This window comes from Doryrhamphus excisus, linkage group LG5 (assembly GCF_037039965.1).
Source record: "Doryrhamphus excisus strain RoL-2023G ecotype Guam linkage group LG5, RoL_Dexc_Guam_v1.1, whole genome shotgun sequence".
NCBI lineage: Eukaryota > Metazoa > Chordata > Actinopteri > Syngnathiformes > Syngnathidae > Doryrhamphus > Doryrhamphus excisus.
Window position 1 is genome coordinate 8,420,467 of NC_136361.1, and position 18,538 is coordinate 8,439,004.

Sequence of the window (18,538 nt, forward strand, 5' to 3'; positions counted from 1 at the left end):
TAAAACGGCTACATAAACAAAAATATAAATATTCAAAAATATATATAATACAGTATCTATGACTGTGTGTGGCCTGTGACATCAACTAGCTGGAATTGACTCTTTGCCAAGTGCTAATACCAGGTTAGCTGTGTAGAGAGTGGCCGACAGCAGCTCCTGTATGAATGTTCACCGCATATGCGTTCTCATCTTGTTCATAAAGCTACTGAAGTGCATGGTTTGTCTTTCTTTAACCACAAACGCAGCAGTAAAGTAGTATTCTACACTGGTCTCTCGGTGTCAGTAATGTTACTGAGCCAACAGTGCTACGGAAGCACGCTGTCAACGCCAATGTGTGAGCCTACCTTATTTTCTATGATTATGTCTACTATATTGGATAATACAAGTGTAAAGGTGACTATAGGGGTGGTATTTCTAAGCTGTGTCACTCTCGCTATTGGCCATTTTTGACTGATATTTTCTTGATTACTTCTTCTGTTCGTCAGTAATCAGCAGTAGAACACAGAATCAGAATCAGAATCAGAATCAGAATCAGAATCAGAAATGGTTTATTGCCATGTATGATCAAACACATACTAGGAATTTGTTTTGGTATAGTAGGTGCATACACATCTATTAAAAAAGAATGAAAAATACAAAATATGAAATACAAAATATGAAAATACAAAATATACAGAATAACAGTATAAATATATGTACACAGTCTGTTTTTGTTTGTTATTCCGGAAGTGCAGTCTGATTGTTTTTCCTAAGAGTCCAAACTGAGCGTTAATGTAACGCATATAATGAAAGTGTCAAAGTGGCAGGATGAGGCAGAGGTGGGGTGTGAGGAGTGTCAGGTGGGGTTCCGGGCCTTGTTGATGAGGCTGACAGCAGACGGGAAGAAACTGTTCTTGTGGCGTGAGGTTTTGGTCCTGATGGACCGCAGCCTCCTGCCAGAGGGGAGCGTCTCGAAGAGTCTATGTCCAGGGTGAGAGGGATCGGCCACAATCCTTTCTGCACGCCTCAGGGTCCTGGAGGCGTACAGATCCTGGAGGGACGGGAGATTGCAGCCAATCACCTTCTCTGCAGACCGAATGACACGCTGCAACCTGCCTTTGTCCTTAGCAGTGGCAGCAGCGTACCAGATGGTGATGGAGGAGGTGAGGATGGACTCAATGATGGAGGTGTAGAAGTGCACCATCATTGTCTTTGGCAGGCTGAATTTCTTCAGCTGCCGTAGGAAGTACATCCTCTGCTGAGCCTTCTTGATGAGGGAGCTGATGTTCGGCTCCCACTTGAGGTCCTGGGAGATGATGGTACCCAGGAAGCGGGAGGACTCCACAATGTCAATTGTAGAGTCACAGAGGGTGATGGGGACAGGAGAGGCTGAGTTCTTCCTGTTGTCCACAACCATCTCCACTGTTTTTAGGGCGTTGAGCTCCAGGTTGTTCAGGTTGCACCAAGTCGCCAGATGGTCAACCTCCCACCTGTAGGCGGACTCGTCACCGTCAGAGATGAGTCCGATGAGGGTGGTGTCGTCCGCAAACTTCAGGAGCTTGACAGACTGGTGACTGGAGGTACAACTGTTCGTGTACAGGGAGAAGAGCAGAGGAGAAAGAACGCAGCCCTGGGGGGATCCGGTGCTGATGGTTCTTGTATCGGAGAAGTGTTTCCCCAGCTTCACACACTGTTTCCTGTCAGACAGGAAGTCTGTAATCCACCTGCAGGTGGAGTCAGGCACGCTCAGCTGGGAGAGCTTCTCCTGGAGCAGAGATGGGAGGATGGTGTTGAATGCAGAGCTGAAGTCCACGAACAGGATCCTAGCGTAGGTTCCTACGGAGTCCAGGTGCTGGAGGATGTAGTGGAGGGCCAAGTTGACTGCATCGTCTACAGACCTGTTGGCTCTGTAGGCAAACTGCAGGGGGTCTAGGAGAGGGTCGGTGATGGCTTTTAGGTGAGAGAGCACAAGGCGCTCAAAGGACTTCATGACCACGGAGGTCAGGGAGACGGGTCTGAAGTCATTAAGTCCTGTGGTCCTTGGCTTTTTGGGAACAGGGATGATGGTTGCAGTCTTGAAGCAGGCGGGCATGTGGCATGTCTCCAGTGAGGTGTTGAAAATCTCTGTGGACACTGGAGACAGCTGATCAGCGCAGTGCTTCAAGGCGGACGGAGACACAGAGTCCGGTCCAGCTGCTTTCCGGGGGTTCTGTCTCCTGAAGAGTTTGTTTACGTCTCTCTCGTGGATGGAAAGAGTCGTCACTGAGGTGGGTGAGGAGGGGGAGGGGAGGGCCATTAAGGCAGGTCTTGGTGGAGATGGCTGGAGCTGGAGCTGTTGGAAGGTGTCGAGGAGGATGGTTGCTGGACTGTCCTTTTGTCTTTCAAAGCGGCAGTAGAACTCGTTCAGGTCGTTGGCTAGGCGTCGATCGTTGATGGAGTGGGGGGCTTTAGGCTTGTAGTTGGTGATCTGCCTGAGCCCTTTCCAGACAGACGCAGAGTCGTTAGCTGAGAATTGGTGTTGGAGCTTCTCAGAGTACAGTCGTTTAGCCTCTTTCACCGCCTTGCTAAACTTGTACTTCAACTCTTTATATTTGTTTTTGTCGCCACTCCTGAAGGCCTCCTCCTTCGCCAACCTTAAATGTCTGAGTTTGGCTGTGTAACTCACCCTGGTGCGTGATGGAACGCAGCAGTCCTCACAGAAGCTGATGTAGGACGTCACAGACTCTGTGTACTCATCCAGACTGTTGGTAGCAGTCCTGAACACATCCCAGTCAGTGGAGTCCAAACACGCCTGGAGATCCTCCACAGCCTCACTGGTCCACTTCCTTGATGTCCTCACTACAGGTTTGCAGAGCTGTAGTTTCTGCCTGTACGCGGGAATCAGGTGGACCATGATGTGGTCAGAGAGTCCCAGAGCAGCACGGGGGACGGCGTGATAAGCATCCCTGACTGTAGTGTAGCAGTAATCCAGAATATTCTCCTCTCTGGTCGGGCATTTGATGAACTGTTTGTATTTAGGGAGTTCGTGGGTGAGGTTGCCTTTGTTAAAGTCACCAAGGACAATAACTAAGGAGTCCGGGTAGGTCCGCTCCACACACAGTATCTGGTCGGCGAGCATGCGCTGTGCGTCCTGCACGTTGGCCTGCGGCGGGATGTAGACGCCAACCAGAATGAATGAAGCGAACTCACGGGGTGAATAAAAAGGCTTGCAGTTAATGGTGAAAGATTCCAGGTCAGGAGAACAGTGCTGCTGGATCACTGTCACATCGTTGCACCAACCACTGTTGATATAGAAACAGATTCCTCCACCTTTAGTTTTGCCGGAAAGTTCTGTGTCTCTGTCCGCGCGATGCAGTTGGAAGCCAGCCAGCTGCAGCGCAGAGTCCGGTACACAGGTAAGTTTCAGCAAAATATCGCTTCTCAACAAAAAAGTATTTTTGTGGAAAGATACATGTTAACCATAATAGATTGTCCTTGAACCTAAATAAAACTAAACTCATGCTGTTTGCTAACAGTAGAAAGGACACGCACCAGCAAATACAAATAGACGGTGTGGACATTGAAAGAGTGAACGAAAATACATTTCTGGGGATCACAATAGATGAAAATATGAGCTGGAAACCTCATATTACAAATATACAACATAAGGTGGCCAGAAATATTTCAGTATTGAACAAAGCAAAATTTGTTCTCAATCAGAAATCACTCCACACTCTTTATTGCTCTCTGGTTCTTCTAATATCTTACTTATTGTGTGGAAATATGGGCTAATAACTATAAAAGCAATCTTCACTGGCTAAATGTACTGCAAAAAAGGTCAGTAAGGATAATTCATAATGCCGCCTACAGAGAACATACTAACTCCTTATTTCTAAAACCACAAATACTTCAACTCGCTGATATAGTTCATCTTCAAACAGCTAAAATAATGCATAAGGCTAAAAATAAGCAATTAGCTAAAAATGTCATCCAATACTTCTCTACAAGAGAGGAGAAATATGATCTCAGGGAAGAAGTACATTTGAAACACTTCTATGCTAGGACTACGTTATGCTAGCCATAGCATTTCAGTATGTGGAATCAAACTATGGAATGGATTGAGTAAGGAAATCAAACAATGCACAACGATGAGCCAATTCAAGAAACAATACAAGCAGTTGATGTTTGCTAAATACAAGGATGAAGAGTCTTGAACCAGTCATGATGTGCTATATATATCACTATATTGACACTTACTATGGTACACATTATGGCATTGGATGCTCATATCACCGAGTACTTCGGTACGTGACAATTTTTTTTTAAAAATTAATTAAATAAATTGAATAAATAAAATAAATCAATTAAAAGTGAAGTGAACAAATGTAACAGTTAGTAATTGTAAAAGTGTAAAAGTACCAGATGGAGGGGTAGGATTTAATAAGCTTTGCTTCTTCCTACTCCTTTTGGACATGTGGAACTGGGAACTGATTATGGGATGAACTCAATTGGAATCCGATGCATGTTCAAATGAAATAAAACCATTACCATTACCAACTTTCACTTTGACACAAATTTAGCCATGTATATTTAGCCAAAATGTCACAACATAAACAACGATAAACACCATTAACCATCCATCAACCATGCGCACTTGTGCACGCATTAAAATTTCCCTTTGATGCATAACATCCTTTGCACAACACAGCGAGATTGCGGTTTGTATTTCAGTGCAGACCGAGTTCTTATAAAATGCACTTCTGCCACCTTGTGGTCGTTTCTTCTGCTTAACACTGCATCAAACATGCGCTCTTCTATTGTAGAGTCATCGCCTCTTTGTGCCTTTGGCTTAATCAAATGTAAAAGATGTACAAATACTTCGACTTCCTAACAAGTTTGCTGCCTAAAGTGGCTGCCTTAGAAATCCAGGCAGGAACTGAACACAAGCGGTGGTTCCAACGCTGATGTCAATGCTAAAGGAAGAACGAGTGAAAAAGAAAATAATAGTGTTGATTGAGTATATACAGTGCCGGCAAAGCGAAATGTATTAAGGGAATTGAGTGAGGTTCCCTATAGGCTCATGAAGTTAGTGTGTCAATACACCTGTCTTTACAATCAGAGCTGAGAGGGACACTTAAGATTTTATGAGTGTATTGTCTTGTTTGGATTAATGGCTTGTGCTGCTTAGCATTAAAGAAAGGGACTAAACAGTGGGTTCAATCCGTGCAGCTTTATAACGGCGTTACCCTTGACGCTTGACTTCCAGCTAAAAGGTAGAACACGTGACGTTAATGAGGCCTGTGTGCTACATTAATGTAGATTGTTAAGACGCCCATGTATTTCTGGAGGAGATAAGAAGGTGCTGGTGTGGATGTGAAGCACGGCGGTCGAGTGGTTAGCGCGCAGACCGACCTCACAGCTAGGAGACCAGGGTTCAATTCCACCCTCGGCCATCTCTGTGTGGAGTTTGCATGTTCTCCGCGTGCATGCGTGGGTTTTCTCCGGGTACTCCGGTTTCTCCCACATTCCAAAAACATGCTATGTTAATTAGCCACTCCAAATTGTCCATAGGTATGAATGTGAGTGTGAATGGTTGTTTGTCTTTATGTGCCCTGTGATTGGCTGGCCACCAGTCCAGGGTGTACCCCGCCTCTCGCCCAAAGACAGCTGGGATAGGCTCCAGCACCCCCCGCGGCCCTCGTGAGGAAAAAGTGGTAGAAAATGAATGAATGAATTGGTGGTTATTGAATTGGTGGTTATTGAATGGTTATTGTTAGAGCTGAGTGGTTAGCACACAGGCCTCACAGCAAGGAGACCTGAGTTCGATTCCACCCTTGGGCATCTCTGTGTGGAGTTTGCATGTTCTCGCCGTTTTTTCTCCGGGGACTCCAGTTTCATTCCAAAAACATGCTAGGTTAATTGGCGACTCCAACTTGTCCATAGGTATGAATGTGAGTGTGAATGGTTGTTTGTCTATATGTGCCCTGTGGTTGGCTGGCGACCAGTCCAGGGTATACCACGCCTCCCGCCCATAGACAGCTGGGATAGGCTCCAGCACCCCCGCGACCCTCGTGAGGAAAAAGCGGTAGAAAATGAATGAATGAATATTTTTTAAAGTCAGGTTTTGTGTTTTTGTGCGCCAATCAAGTCAGAACTGCCACTAGATGAATGAATGAGTTAACTCATAATTAATCGCAGATAGGAATACATTTTTATCTAAAATAAGTAGCGATGTAAATCTCTTTGTGGTCAATTTATTTTATTAATATATATATAGGGCGGCACGGCAGTCGAGTGGTTAGCGCGCAGACCTCACAGCTAGGAGACCAGGATTCGATTCCACCCTCGGCCATCTCTGTGTGGAGGTTGATTGTTCTCCCTGTGCATGTGTGGGTTTTCTCTGGGTACTCCGGTTTCCTCCCACATTCCAAAAACATGCTAGGTTAATTAGCCACTCCAAATTGTCCATAGGTATGAATGTGAGTGTGAATGGTTGTTTGTCTATATGTGCCCTGTGATTGGTTGGCTAGGCTCCAGCACCCCCCACGACCCTCGTGAGGAAAAAGCAGTAGAAAATAAATGAATGAATGACATTCACATTCCCTGTGTGCCACCCCAAACCGTATCTTCTTCTTCTTCTTTCCAGTTGCAGCAGGAGTGGAAGAAGTTTGCTGTATTTGCGATGCTCCGCCCCTTAAAGAACCGCTCATAAATTGTCTGAAATGTCGGCACGGTAAGGAGGCGCACCTCATCATGCGTTGTCAACTTTCCTGCACTGACCTTGAAGATGTGACTCTGTGCTGAAGGAAAATAAACAACGCCGTGTCATAAATGATCTATGCAACTCTCCCCCCCCCCTTTCTTTACTATGAGGGAAGTGAATGAGATCTATTTGTGGGTGAAAAACACTTGAGTAGAAAGATATGAGGTGTGACGGCAGAATCTCGATTCACGTGGGGTTGATAGTTTCCCAAAACGTGCTCGGCCGCACACTACCCATCATACACTGCACTGCCGCTTTGAAGACAAATCTAAGCACAATAAAGCATGAAAAAGAAACCGTTTTTGCTGTGGTAGATTTAAGTTAGAAAGATGCCAAAGAAACCTATAAACGACGGATGTACGTGTTACCTGCCAAGTGTGATGAAAAGTGATCCCATTCTAGACGCATCCGCTTTTGTGGGACCTACCAAAAAACGACCATCTGGGATTTTAACTTAAGCCCCGCCTTTTTCTTGCACATTATGACTGTACTGTTGCTGTCATTTCAATCAATCACATACAAGGCGACCTGTGATGAAATGGGATGTCCTCCCAGAAAACGTCAATCTGAGATTTTAATGTCATTTTCCTCCTGCGTTGCGGTTTTTGTTCCTTTACCGTCCGTCATTGGCTGACTTTGTAGTTTGTGTTCATGCAGTCATTGGTCAATCTACCTGTAAACCGGTCAAAATAAACATTATACAACAGATACAATTTTGTTAGCACTGAGGCTAAGAGGTATGTCGAGGCTAGTCTGCTCACGTTAGACCGCAAAAAATGCAGCATGTGTGGGGTCACCATGGTGACAAATGTGGGGCTTTTCATTTCTGAGCATACCATCAACAATCAAATGACTCCATATTGTTGCACGAAGGTGAACATATTTATGTTTCCTGAGTCTATTACCGATTTGTGAGCGGCAGCATGCACTGGCAGGAAACAACAGTACTCAAACATGGCTGCCGTCAGCTGTTTTTTGGGGTGGAAATAAGCCGATAAAGAGACTTCCTGCTCCCGGGACACAAAATAGTGTCGTAAAAGGATGCGGCGCGGTGCGGCTGGAACAGCAGCAGCAGCAGGGTACTAAACAAGGAGCCAGCCGCTTGCTCTGCCATTATTGTCACTCAGGCTGTCTGTCAAGCAAAATGCCAATGAAACGCTCTGCCTCTCGCTCCCATTACAGGTTATCATGCCGAGTGCCACACGCCAACCATCGAGCCGGAAGCTGACAGCGATTCCTGGATATGTCGGCAGTGTGTCTTTGCCGTCGCCACCAAGGTCGGGCTGCTAATCTTGCAACGTCATTTTGCAGGAAGCGAATGACACAGCAGCGCATTTTCATATATCAGTATTGACATTGATATAGATGGATGTTATACATTGTGTTTCGGGCTTCATCAGTACTCATTAATGACACTTGGATTTCTTTTTTCCATTTGTGCAGGCCAACAAAAAACAGCAACACTGTTGTTATCATGGTCATTTTTTCATGTACATTGAGGGATCGGCCCAAGCAAAATATCGGCCCTAGCAAAATCGGCCATCAACTAAGGGTGATGGAAAAAAATCGGTATCGGCATCGGCCCCAAAAAAACCATATCGGTCGATCCCTAGTGTTTACATTTCGGGTCTCATGTTTAAATTTGTTTAAACAAACAAAAAAACCCCATATGGGTCGATCCCTAGTGTTTACATTTCAATAAATATTTGTTTAAACATGAGACCCATAATATTTGTTATCATGGTCATTTTTTCATGTAAATTGAGGGATCAAAAGCAGTATCGGCCACAAATATCGGCACAAGCAAAATCGGCCATCGGTTAAGGGTGATGGAAAAGAATCGGTATCGGCATCGGCCCCAAAAAACCCATATCGATTGATCCCTAGTGTTTACATTTCAATAAATATTTGTTTAAACATGAGACCTGTAATATTTATTATCATGGTCATTTTTTCATGTAAAGTGAGGGATCAAAAGCAGTATCGGCCAAAAATATTGGCCCAAGCAAAATCGGCCATCGGCTAAGGGTGATGGAAAAAAATCAGTATCGGCATCCACCCCAAAAAAACCATATCAGTCGATCCCTAGTATCGACACTGGTATCAGATCTACATTGTGTCTGATGAACTATGGTCAGTTAATAGACCTGAAACTGAAAAAATGATATTCCAGTTAAGAGCAGTACATTTAAAGCCAATCAATCATAGATGCTCCAGATCTGTAGCTTTGCCAAGACAAAAAAGGACCCACTTAATTATCAATAGGCGGCACCATCCTTCACAGCTGACCCGACAGCAGCAGCAGACTAATAACATATCCTCTCTTTGACGTGACAGCGATGCGACGGGGTCACACAGACACCCCGACCCCTAAGTCCTGTCCTCAAACTGTGTTTTTGCAGAGAGGCGGCGCCATTAAACGCGGCCGATTCGCCCGACTCATGCAGTTCATGAAGCTGAGGCTCCCCTATCAGCTGACATCGCTGGACTGGGATGCGCAGCATCTGTCCAATCAGCAGCAGTGTTACTGTTACTGTGCCGGACCCGGAGAGTGAGTGACATTATAGAGTTTGGAATCAAAGGTATTGGAAATATAATTCTCAAGTTGGTTTTTTTTGCACTGCAGGTGGAACCTGAAGATGCTGCAATGTGGAAGTTGTGGTCAGTGGTTCCATGAGGCCTGCACTCAGTGTCTAACCAAGCCTCTACTATATGGGGACAGGTATATGGCACTCCACCTCTAAACGGAATTTTATAACACATAACATTAGTATTGAAAAAATATACACAATAAGATACTTCTGTTAAAATAATAAATGGATAGAATTAGTCCTAAAAAGCACGTTAGTAAAATGGCCTTTGAAAGGTGCTTGTAAAGAAATTATTACTATTATATTGCTAAATTATCAGGGCTGCACGGCGGTCGAGTGGCTAGCGCGCAGACCTCACAGCTAGGGTGTACCCCGCCTCCCGCCCGAAGACAGCTGGGATAGGCTCCAGCACCCCCCGCGACCCTCGTGAGGAAAAAGCGGTAGAAAATGAATGAATGAATAACATTAGTATCCATTTAAAATTGAAAAAATATACACAATAAGATACTTCTGTCAAAATAATACATGTATATAATTATATAAATCATGTACAATTCTAGTTCAATTCCACCCTCGGCCATCTCTGGAGGAAAAGCGGTAGAAAATGAATGAATAACATTAGTATCCATTTAAAATTGCAAAAATATACACAATAAGATAAATAATAAATGTATATAATTATATAAATCATGTACAATTCTATAAAACTAATTTTTATTTGTTGGTTACCTTTCACTGTAGTCCTAAAAAGCATGTTAGTAAAATGGTGTCCGTAAAGAAATGATTACTATTATATTGCTAAATTATCAGGGCTGCACGGCGGTCTAGTGGTTAGCACCACAGACCTTACAGCTAGGAGCCTAGGGTTCAATTCCACCCTCGGCCATCTCTGTGTGAAGTTTGCATGTTCTCCCCGTGCATGCGTGGGTTTTCTCCGGGTACTCCGGTTTCCTCCCACATTCCAAAAACATGCTAGGTTAATTAGCCACTCCAAATTGTCCATAGGTGTGAATGTGAGTGTGAATGGTTGTTTGTCTATATGTGCACTGTGATTGGCTGGCCACCAGTCCAGGGTGTACCCCGCCTCCCGCCCGAAGACAGCTGGGATAGGCTCCAGCGCCCCTGCGACTCTCGTGAGGAAAAAGCGGTACAAAATGAATGAATGAATGCTAAATTATTTCTGACCTATAAATGTGGTTAGAATGTTGAATTCTTGTGTTAAATCAAAAGTTTCAGATAATGAGGTAGTATGCGCATTTGGAAGTGATCCCGGAATAAGTTTGGGATGGCTCAAAACACTCGGTTTCAGAGGGTGTCGCAAAACTGTTCCTTTGTGAGGTCACAGAGGTGCAGGTTTCCTTATGGGCGTGGCTGTAGGCGTGATACACTCTCTGCTTTACCCAAAGCTCTGCTTCCTCCGTCCCCGCCCGCCCTGCTTCTCTTTTTACGTTACTAGCAATGGCTCATTAGGGGAAGCCATATTTGTTTACAACTAAAGGCCCAAGTGGTTGGCGTTCCTGATTCCCTACTAGTAAAAGAAATGTATTTTAATCTATCAAATGTATTTTAATCTGAAGCCCTACACTTTTCCAACATTACTCGGTTTGTGTGGAAAAGTCAGAAGAGCAAGCAGTAAGTTACTAAGTAACAATGTATCAGTGTCCTAACTGTGTTTATTTCGTGTAAGTCATGGAAGAAAAGTGCTTGTCAGTGTAGCATTATAGAGTGCGCATACAAGGAGTGGGGTTGCTAATAGCCATTTCCCAACACAATCAGTGGCTTTTTAAACACTGGTAATCCTGCAAAAAATGTGTAATGACCACATTAGACATGTAGAAAACCCAACGCTAAAATGCTAAAGCAATTTTGGACTGTCCAGTCTCTACTTACGGATCGCATCCGGGTTCCAACACATATGGCTGTATGTTAAAAGCCGACATTTTAAAAAGATAAATTGCCGTCTATTATTCATTCATTCATGTTCTACCGCTTTACCTCACAAGGGTCGCGGGGGTGCTGGAGCCTATCCCAGCTGTCTTCAGGCGAGAGGCGGGGTACACCCTGGACTGGTGGCCAGCCAATCACAGGGCACATATAGACAAACAACCATTCACACTCACATTCATACCTATGGACAATTTGGAGTGGCCAATTAACCTAGCATGTTTTTGGAATGTGGGAGGAAACCGGAGTACCCGGAGAAAACCCACGCATGCATGGGGAGAAACTCCACTCCATGCAAACTCCACACAGAGATGGCCGAGGTTGGAATTTAACCCCGGTCTCCTAGCTGTGAGGTCTGCGCGCTAACCACTAGCCGTGCCGCCCGCAATATATACAGCAATGTATATACAGGTAAGGGCCAGAAAATTAGAATATTTTCATAAACTTGATTTATTTCAGTCATTGTGTTCAAAAGGTATAACTTTTACATTATATTTAATCATTGCACACAGACTGATGCATTTCAAATGTTTATTTCTTTAATTTTGATGATTATAGGTGGCAACAAATGAAAATCTGAAATTCCGTGGGTCAGAAAATTAGAATATTACCTAAGGCCAATACAAAAAAAGGATTTTTAGAAACGTTGGCCAACTGAAAAGTATGAACGTGAAAAATATGAGAATGTACAGTACTCAATACTTGGTTGGAGCTCCTTTTGCCTCAATGACTGCATTAATGCGGCGTGGCATGGAGTTGATCAGTTTCTGGCACTGCTCAGGTGTTATGAGAGCCCAGGTTGCTTTGATAGTGGCCTTCAGCTCTTCTGCATTTTTGGGTCTGGCATTCTGCATCTTCCTCTTAACAATACCCCACAGATTTTCGATGGGGCTAAGGTCAGGCGAGTTGGCTGGCCAATTGAGAACAGAAATATCATGGTCCTTAAACCAGGCACTGGTAGATTTGGCGCTGTGTGCAGGCGCCAAGTCCTGTTGGAACGTAAAATCCCCATCTCCATAAAGCAGGTCAGCAGCAGGAAGCATGAAGTGCTCTAAAACTTGCTGGTAGACGGCTGCGTTGACCTTGGATCTCAGGAAACAGAGTGGACCGACACCAGCAGATGACATGGCACCCCAAACCATCACTGATGGTGGAAACTTCACACTAGACTTCAAGCAACGTGGATCCTGTGCCTCTCCTCTCTTCCTCCAGACTCTGGGACCTCGTCAGTCATGGTTTGGGGTGCCTGCACACAGCGCCAAATCTACCAGTGCCTGGTTTAAGGACCATGATATTTCTGTTCTCAATTGGCCAGCCAACTCGCCTGACCTTAGCCCCATCGAAAATCTGTGGGGTATTGTTAAGAGGAAGATGCAGAATGCCAGACCCAAAAATGCAGAAGAGCTGAAGGCCACTATCAAAGCAACCTGGGCTCTCATAACACCTGAGCAGTGCCAGAAACTGATCGACTCCATGCCACGCCGCATTAATGCAGTCATTGAGGCAAAAGGAGCTCCAACCAAGTATTGAGTACTGTACATTCTCATATTTTTCACGTTCATACTTTTCAGTTGGCCAACATTTCTAAAAATCCTTTTTTTGTATTGGCCTTAGGTAATATTCTAATTTTCTGACCCACAGAATTTCAGATTTTCATTTGTTGCCACCTATAATCATCAAAATTAAAGAAATAAACATTTGAAATGCATCAGTCTGTGTGCAATGATTAAATATAATGTAAAAGTTATACCTTTTGAACACAATGACTGAAATAAATCAAGTTTATGAAAATATTCTAATTTTCTGGCCCTTACCTGTAGTTACATTTTGAAACATCTATACATTCATTTTCAATGCCGCTTATCCTCACTGGGGTTGCGAGTATGCTGGAGCCTATCCAGCTGTCTTTGGGCGAGAGGCGGGGTACACTCTGGACTGGTCGCCATTCACACTCACATTCATACATATTGACAATTCGGAGTCGCCAATTAGCATTCATTTTGGGGGATGTGTGAGGAAACTGGAGTACCTGGAGAAAACCCCTGCACAAATGCGGAGAAACTCCACACAGAGATGCAGAAGCATAGCATCTTCCCGATTGCCTGACAGTGGGGCCTACATGCTAACTCCTTGGCCACTGTACGGCCTAATTTTAAAACAATTTTGATAATATCATACAGTGTTTTTCAACCTTTTTTGAGCCACGGCACGTTTTTGACATTGGAAAAATCTTGTGGCACACCACTGACCAAAAATGTTCCAAAATGTCACCATGACCTCACACGTGCATCAATAAGTCTATCGGAGGAACAAGGTAGGTGTTGCCACACGGACCAATATTACATTGCTCTGCCAGTCTTTACACCACAGACACTCCACAGTAGCCACGTTTTTACATCACCACTTTTCTCTTTCCGAATGACCTTTCGGGAAACAATGGTATCCATAGAAAGGAATATTCCAATCTCTTGTCTACATGCGCCGTGAAAATCAAACAGAATAGTCAATAGGGCATGCCCAGTAAAACGTAAACATCAACATCACATGATACCGACTTCCCCGAGTTTTTCTTTCACTTGTTGGAATAACTCCGTATTGCCAGTTTTTCGTCTGTCCAGTCTTGAAATTTAGTTTGAATCAAAAACAAACTTTGCTTAGTCCAATGCCGATTGCTGGCCTCCATTTTTAAAACTGAAGAACGTCTGGATCCGCGTGTTACGTCATATCTGAGCATGCGCTGAAAGATCGCACCCGGGATCAATTTAAACAGGAAAAGATCAAATTCAATCTTGCTAATATTTTATAATTAAACTCAGGACATGTTTTGTATAGATATATATTTTCTTTTTTAATAAAACTGCACTTGTGAATAAAGTATAGAGCTAGCGACCTAAACGGTAGCCTTCAAGTGATTTCCTTTAAACTTACCACTTCCACACGGATAGGGAGGATAACTATTAAGAGTTATTTAACCTTTAACATGAACATGAATCAAATGTAATATTTTTTTCTGGGTACATGATACCATACAGCATCCATATCAAACTTGCGCAGGCCGCACTAACATTAAACTTTCATATCAAGGCGGGGGCCTCAAACTAGTGTCCTGCGGGCCACATTTGGCCCGCGTGCCGCGTGTTTGAGACCCCTGGGTTAATGGAATATTCCATCCCTGTTCAGTTCTTTCCGTTTGAGCAAATATACCAAATGCAATTGGAATATTTGGGTCCATATATTCATGGCTATTGACATAATATTTGCAAATGATGATTAATAAATCCTCACAGCACACCTGATGGTTTCTCAAGGTACACTAGTGTGCCGCGGCACAGTGGTTGAAAATCACTGATATATTAGACTCAAATTGCACTATGTATTTTACCCTCCACATCAACAGGGGGCAGCATACTGTAAGAATGAAGTGCTCATGCCGCTTCATGCTCAAGTGCGACTTGTCAACCGTTACTGAAGTGGGCAATTGATGAAGTCTGATTAAGATGAATGAAGACGTGAACATGACATGTCAAGAGTCGCTCTCATGTTCAGAGAAAATAAAAAAAAAAATAATAATCGCTTCGCTCATGCTTAATAAAACGTATCCATCCATAAAGTTAGGATTGTCATTAGCCAGCTGGGTTTAATAGCCGCCATGACACCGTGTCATTACTGAAGCCATTATCGGGGACAGAGACTTGTCATCGGATTTAGATTGACAGTGAGGGACGGTTGCCTTGCTACAACATCTGCTGAGCAGGTGGATGCAGGAAGAGTGAAGGCTGCGTTCCCAAATGGAATAGTAAACATGCCTTCTCTGAGCTTCACCCCCCCCACACACACCCCTTCCCGAAATGACCTTCAGCTAACACATGCATATAGAAAGACTGCATGCAGCACAATGCTGTTACCATGTCAACTGAAATTACCTACTTAATAGCTGAAATGGAAGGAAAGCATTATGCTGGGGGACTACAATCTCAATGCTAAAATACTACTATTACTACTATTACTACTGTGTTTTGATTCAAGGATATCAAAACAATGACATACTGTAAATTATTCCTACTGGTGAAATGGAGGAAATGTTTCAAAATTGGAAAAATGCTTTTGAATTAAGTTTCACATTGGAACCATCATCAGTCCTTTAACTGTACATAATGTAACATTAAGTTACATTCTGTACCCTTTTAGGCAAGATTTACTGCATTGCTGAGTAAACAGGTAGCGCAAATCAAAGCGGAAACTCTCTCGACGTGACAGGTTCTGTTTTGAAATGATATTATCATTGGCTTCCATTAACACATTGATTTTTTGCATAACTTTGGGTACATATTTTTCATAAACCTTTAGGTTTTTCCACACTTAAATGTTTCAGTTCATTTTAATGTTTGTCAGTGACAACACAACTGAACACAAAATGCAGTTTTTAAAGGAAACGTTTTATTATTCAGGTAGTAGGAAAATCCAAACCTACATGGTTTTGTGTGAAAAAGTGATTGCGCCCCTACCAATCTTCAAAATGTTATGAAGCTGTTAACTTATGAAGCTTTGGGACTCCAGCCAACCACAGTAAGAGCCATTATCCACTAATGACAAAAACATGCAACAGTAGTAAACCTTCCCAGGAGTGGCCGGCCAACCAAAATGACCCCAAGAGCGCAGCGACGACTCATCCAAGAGGTCACAAAAGACCCCACAACAACATCTAAAAGAATTGCAGTTAAAAGGGACCTTTTATTCTTTATCCACTTTTCTGACCTATTAATGTAGTTAGAATGTTGTATTCTCGTGTTCAACGATGCTAACGTTTCAGATAATGAGGTTTGCGCATTTGGAAGTGAGTTCTGAAAGAAGTTTGGGATAGCTCTGAAAGCTCGCTTTCAGAGGGCGTTGTTTTCGAACTCTGGCGGTTTGTGGAGGGAGCCGGGATTCCTTACATTGGCATGTGTTGTTGGCCAGATAAGCTCTGTTTCGCTCTGTTTACAGTTAGCTATGGCTCCCAGGAAATTTTGGAGCAGGGCAATCTCAGGCAGAAGTGGTTGGAGTTAGTGATTACCAGCAAAAAAAAATATTTTTATCTGTCAACGGCCTTTTACACAGGACTGTTTTTGTGAACATGAACGTGAAATATCTGCAAAACTTCGGCTGAAGCCAAAAGCAGCGAGATCCCGGCGGGAAAGATGCCTTAATATCAGGCACACTATGCATGTACTTGGTCAACGCGGACTTACGTTACCACTCATTTCATACATGGTAAGTCAGGGGGCTCCAACCAGTAGCTCATGAGCTATCAGTAGCTCCTAAACACTTTCCCAGTCGCTCTCCAAAGGCTTTATTCATTTATTATCAACTCCTATACGCACATATGCAAAATTAGAAAGTGGGTTCGGTAGTAGTCCAAAAGTACTCGAGAGTGTGACAGTTTGTTGGTGGAATAAACAGACCGTTTTGGAAATGATGCAGATTCTGAAAAAGATGTAGGAAGCTTTGTGTGCAGGTTTTTGCGTGTAGCTTCTCTACAGGAGTCCACAACCCAATACAAATGGCCCCAAAAATGATCATAATAGGTCCCTTTTAAAGTCAGAGTTCATGACTTGACCATAAGAAAGACAAAGACTAACAAAGTTCCAAGACTAAAACCACTGCTCATGTCAATTTTGCCAGAAAACATTTTGATAATCCCAAAGACCTTTGGGGAAATACTCTGTGGTCGGACTAGACAAAAGTTTATTCTTTAGAAGGTGTGTGTCCCATTACATCTGGCGAAAAAGTTTCAGAAAAAGAACATCATAGCAATGGTAAAATATGATGGTGGTAGTGTGATGGTATGGAGCTGTTTTACCTGGAAGATGTTTTGTGATAAATGGAAGCATGAATTCTGCTGACCTCTACCACACAAATTTGGTTGCGCAGCAGGACAATGATCCAAAACATTGGCAAGGCCACCTCTGGTTGAAGAAGAACCAAATGAAGACTTTGGAGTGGCCTAGTCCAAGTCCTGACCTGAATTGCAGTTGTTTCTAAGGGTGGCCTAACCAGTTATTCGTTTTTTGGGTGGGGGAGCAGTTATGGGTTTGTGTTCAGTTGTATTGTCATTGACAACATTGAATATTTAAACATTTAAATGTGACAAACATGCAAAAAAATAAAACACTAGGAAGGGGGCAACAACGTTTTCACATTATACTGTATATATGCAGAGTTTCTAATTGGATATGATTTTGGAATTTTGCCTTTGTAGACTGTATTTAGAGATGAAAACACTATATAAAATCAATCAGAACACTTGCAGATACAGTGGTCCTGTCCAGTATAACCATTTGCAATGTGCTGAGGAAGAAAGAAACCGTAACCGATGTACTGAGTAACAGATGTGGAAAAGGTAGACCGAGAAAAACATCAGCAGTGGATGACAGAAGCATTGTGAGAACTGTAAAGAAATACGCTCAAACGACTGTTAGTGACATCAGCAAGTAGTTTAGTAAAATGTTTAGGTTCTGATTCTGTGTTTCCTTTGCATCTGTTTTAGGTTTTATCAGTTCCAGTGCTCCGTGTGTACAAAGGGCCCGGAGACGGTGAAAAGACTCCCTATGACCTGGTGAAAAAACTTGTTTCACTTCTTTCACCACGTTAGTTACGGCTTGCTATTATGTCCCGCTATCTAATTTTCTTTATTTGCATTGCAGGGTGGATTTGGCTCATTTGGTGCTATACCACCTCTCCCTGTGCTGCAAGAGAAAGTACTTTGATTTTGACCATGAAATCTTGTCCTTCACCAACGAGAACTGGGACTCGTTGCTTCTGGGCGCGGTACTAAGAACCCCCCCTCCTCTTTAAAGCACTATGATGAAATGATGTGAAATGCTGCTGGGCTTTTTTGCAACTGAGACTTGAAGCCTATTAACTATCATTTAAGTTGAATTCAAAGCATTATAAAAGTGCAAAATGGACACGGGCTTGAAAGAAAAGAGGCGCGAGGAGATGACTGCATGACGTATTTGCTAATGAGGTTTTTGATGAACAATCAAACAAAAGCCACGTTTTCACCCGGCAGTACAGTTCGGTACAGTTTCGCTGTACTGCCCGTTTGTGTTCTCACACTACAATGTCAAACCTTATTTTTTTTAACTTGCTTTTATCTGCGTCACAATCCGTTCCTTCTTAGCATGGCTTGTATCGCAATGGCGGAGTTTATTTCGCAAAAAAAAAAAAAAAAAGAGTAGAAAGTGTCATGACACGATTCATACCGGAAACACGATTGATTTTACACATGCGCGAGAACGAG

General features: G+C 43.2%; 1 protein-coding gene across 2 annotated transcripts in view; it reads left to right on the plus strand.

Moving 5' to 3' along the window:
• The window catches only part of phf1 (PHD finger protein 1), a 36,691-nt gene that overhangs the window by 3,303 nt on the left and 14,850 nt on the right, over positions 1-18,538 (plus strand). For both annotated transcript variants that reach the window (XM_058053254.2, XM_058053255.2), the window contains exons 4-9: positions 6,605-6,691; positions 7,904-7,998; positions 9,124-9,272; positions 9,348-9,443; positions 17,783-17,851; positions 17,940-18,063. In XM_058053254.2, the coding sequence (XP_057909237.2) occupies positions 6,605-6,691; positions 7,904-7,998; positions 9,124-9,272; positions 9,348-9,443; positions 17,783-17,851; positions 17,940-18,063 (620 nt within the window). The remainder of the gene's footprint in view (positions 1-6,604; positions 6,692-7,903; positions 7,999-9,123; positions 9,273-9,347; positions 9,444-17,782; positions 17,852-17,939; positions 18,064-18,538) is intronic.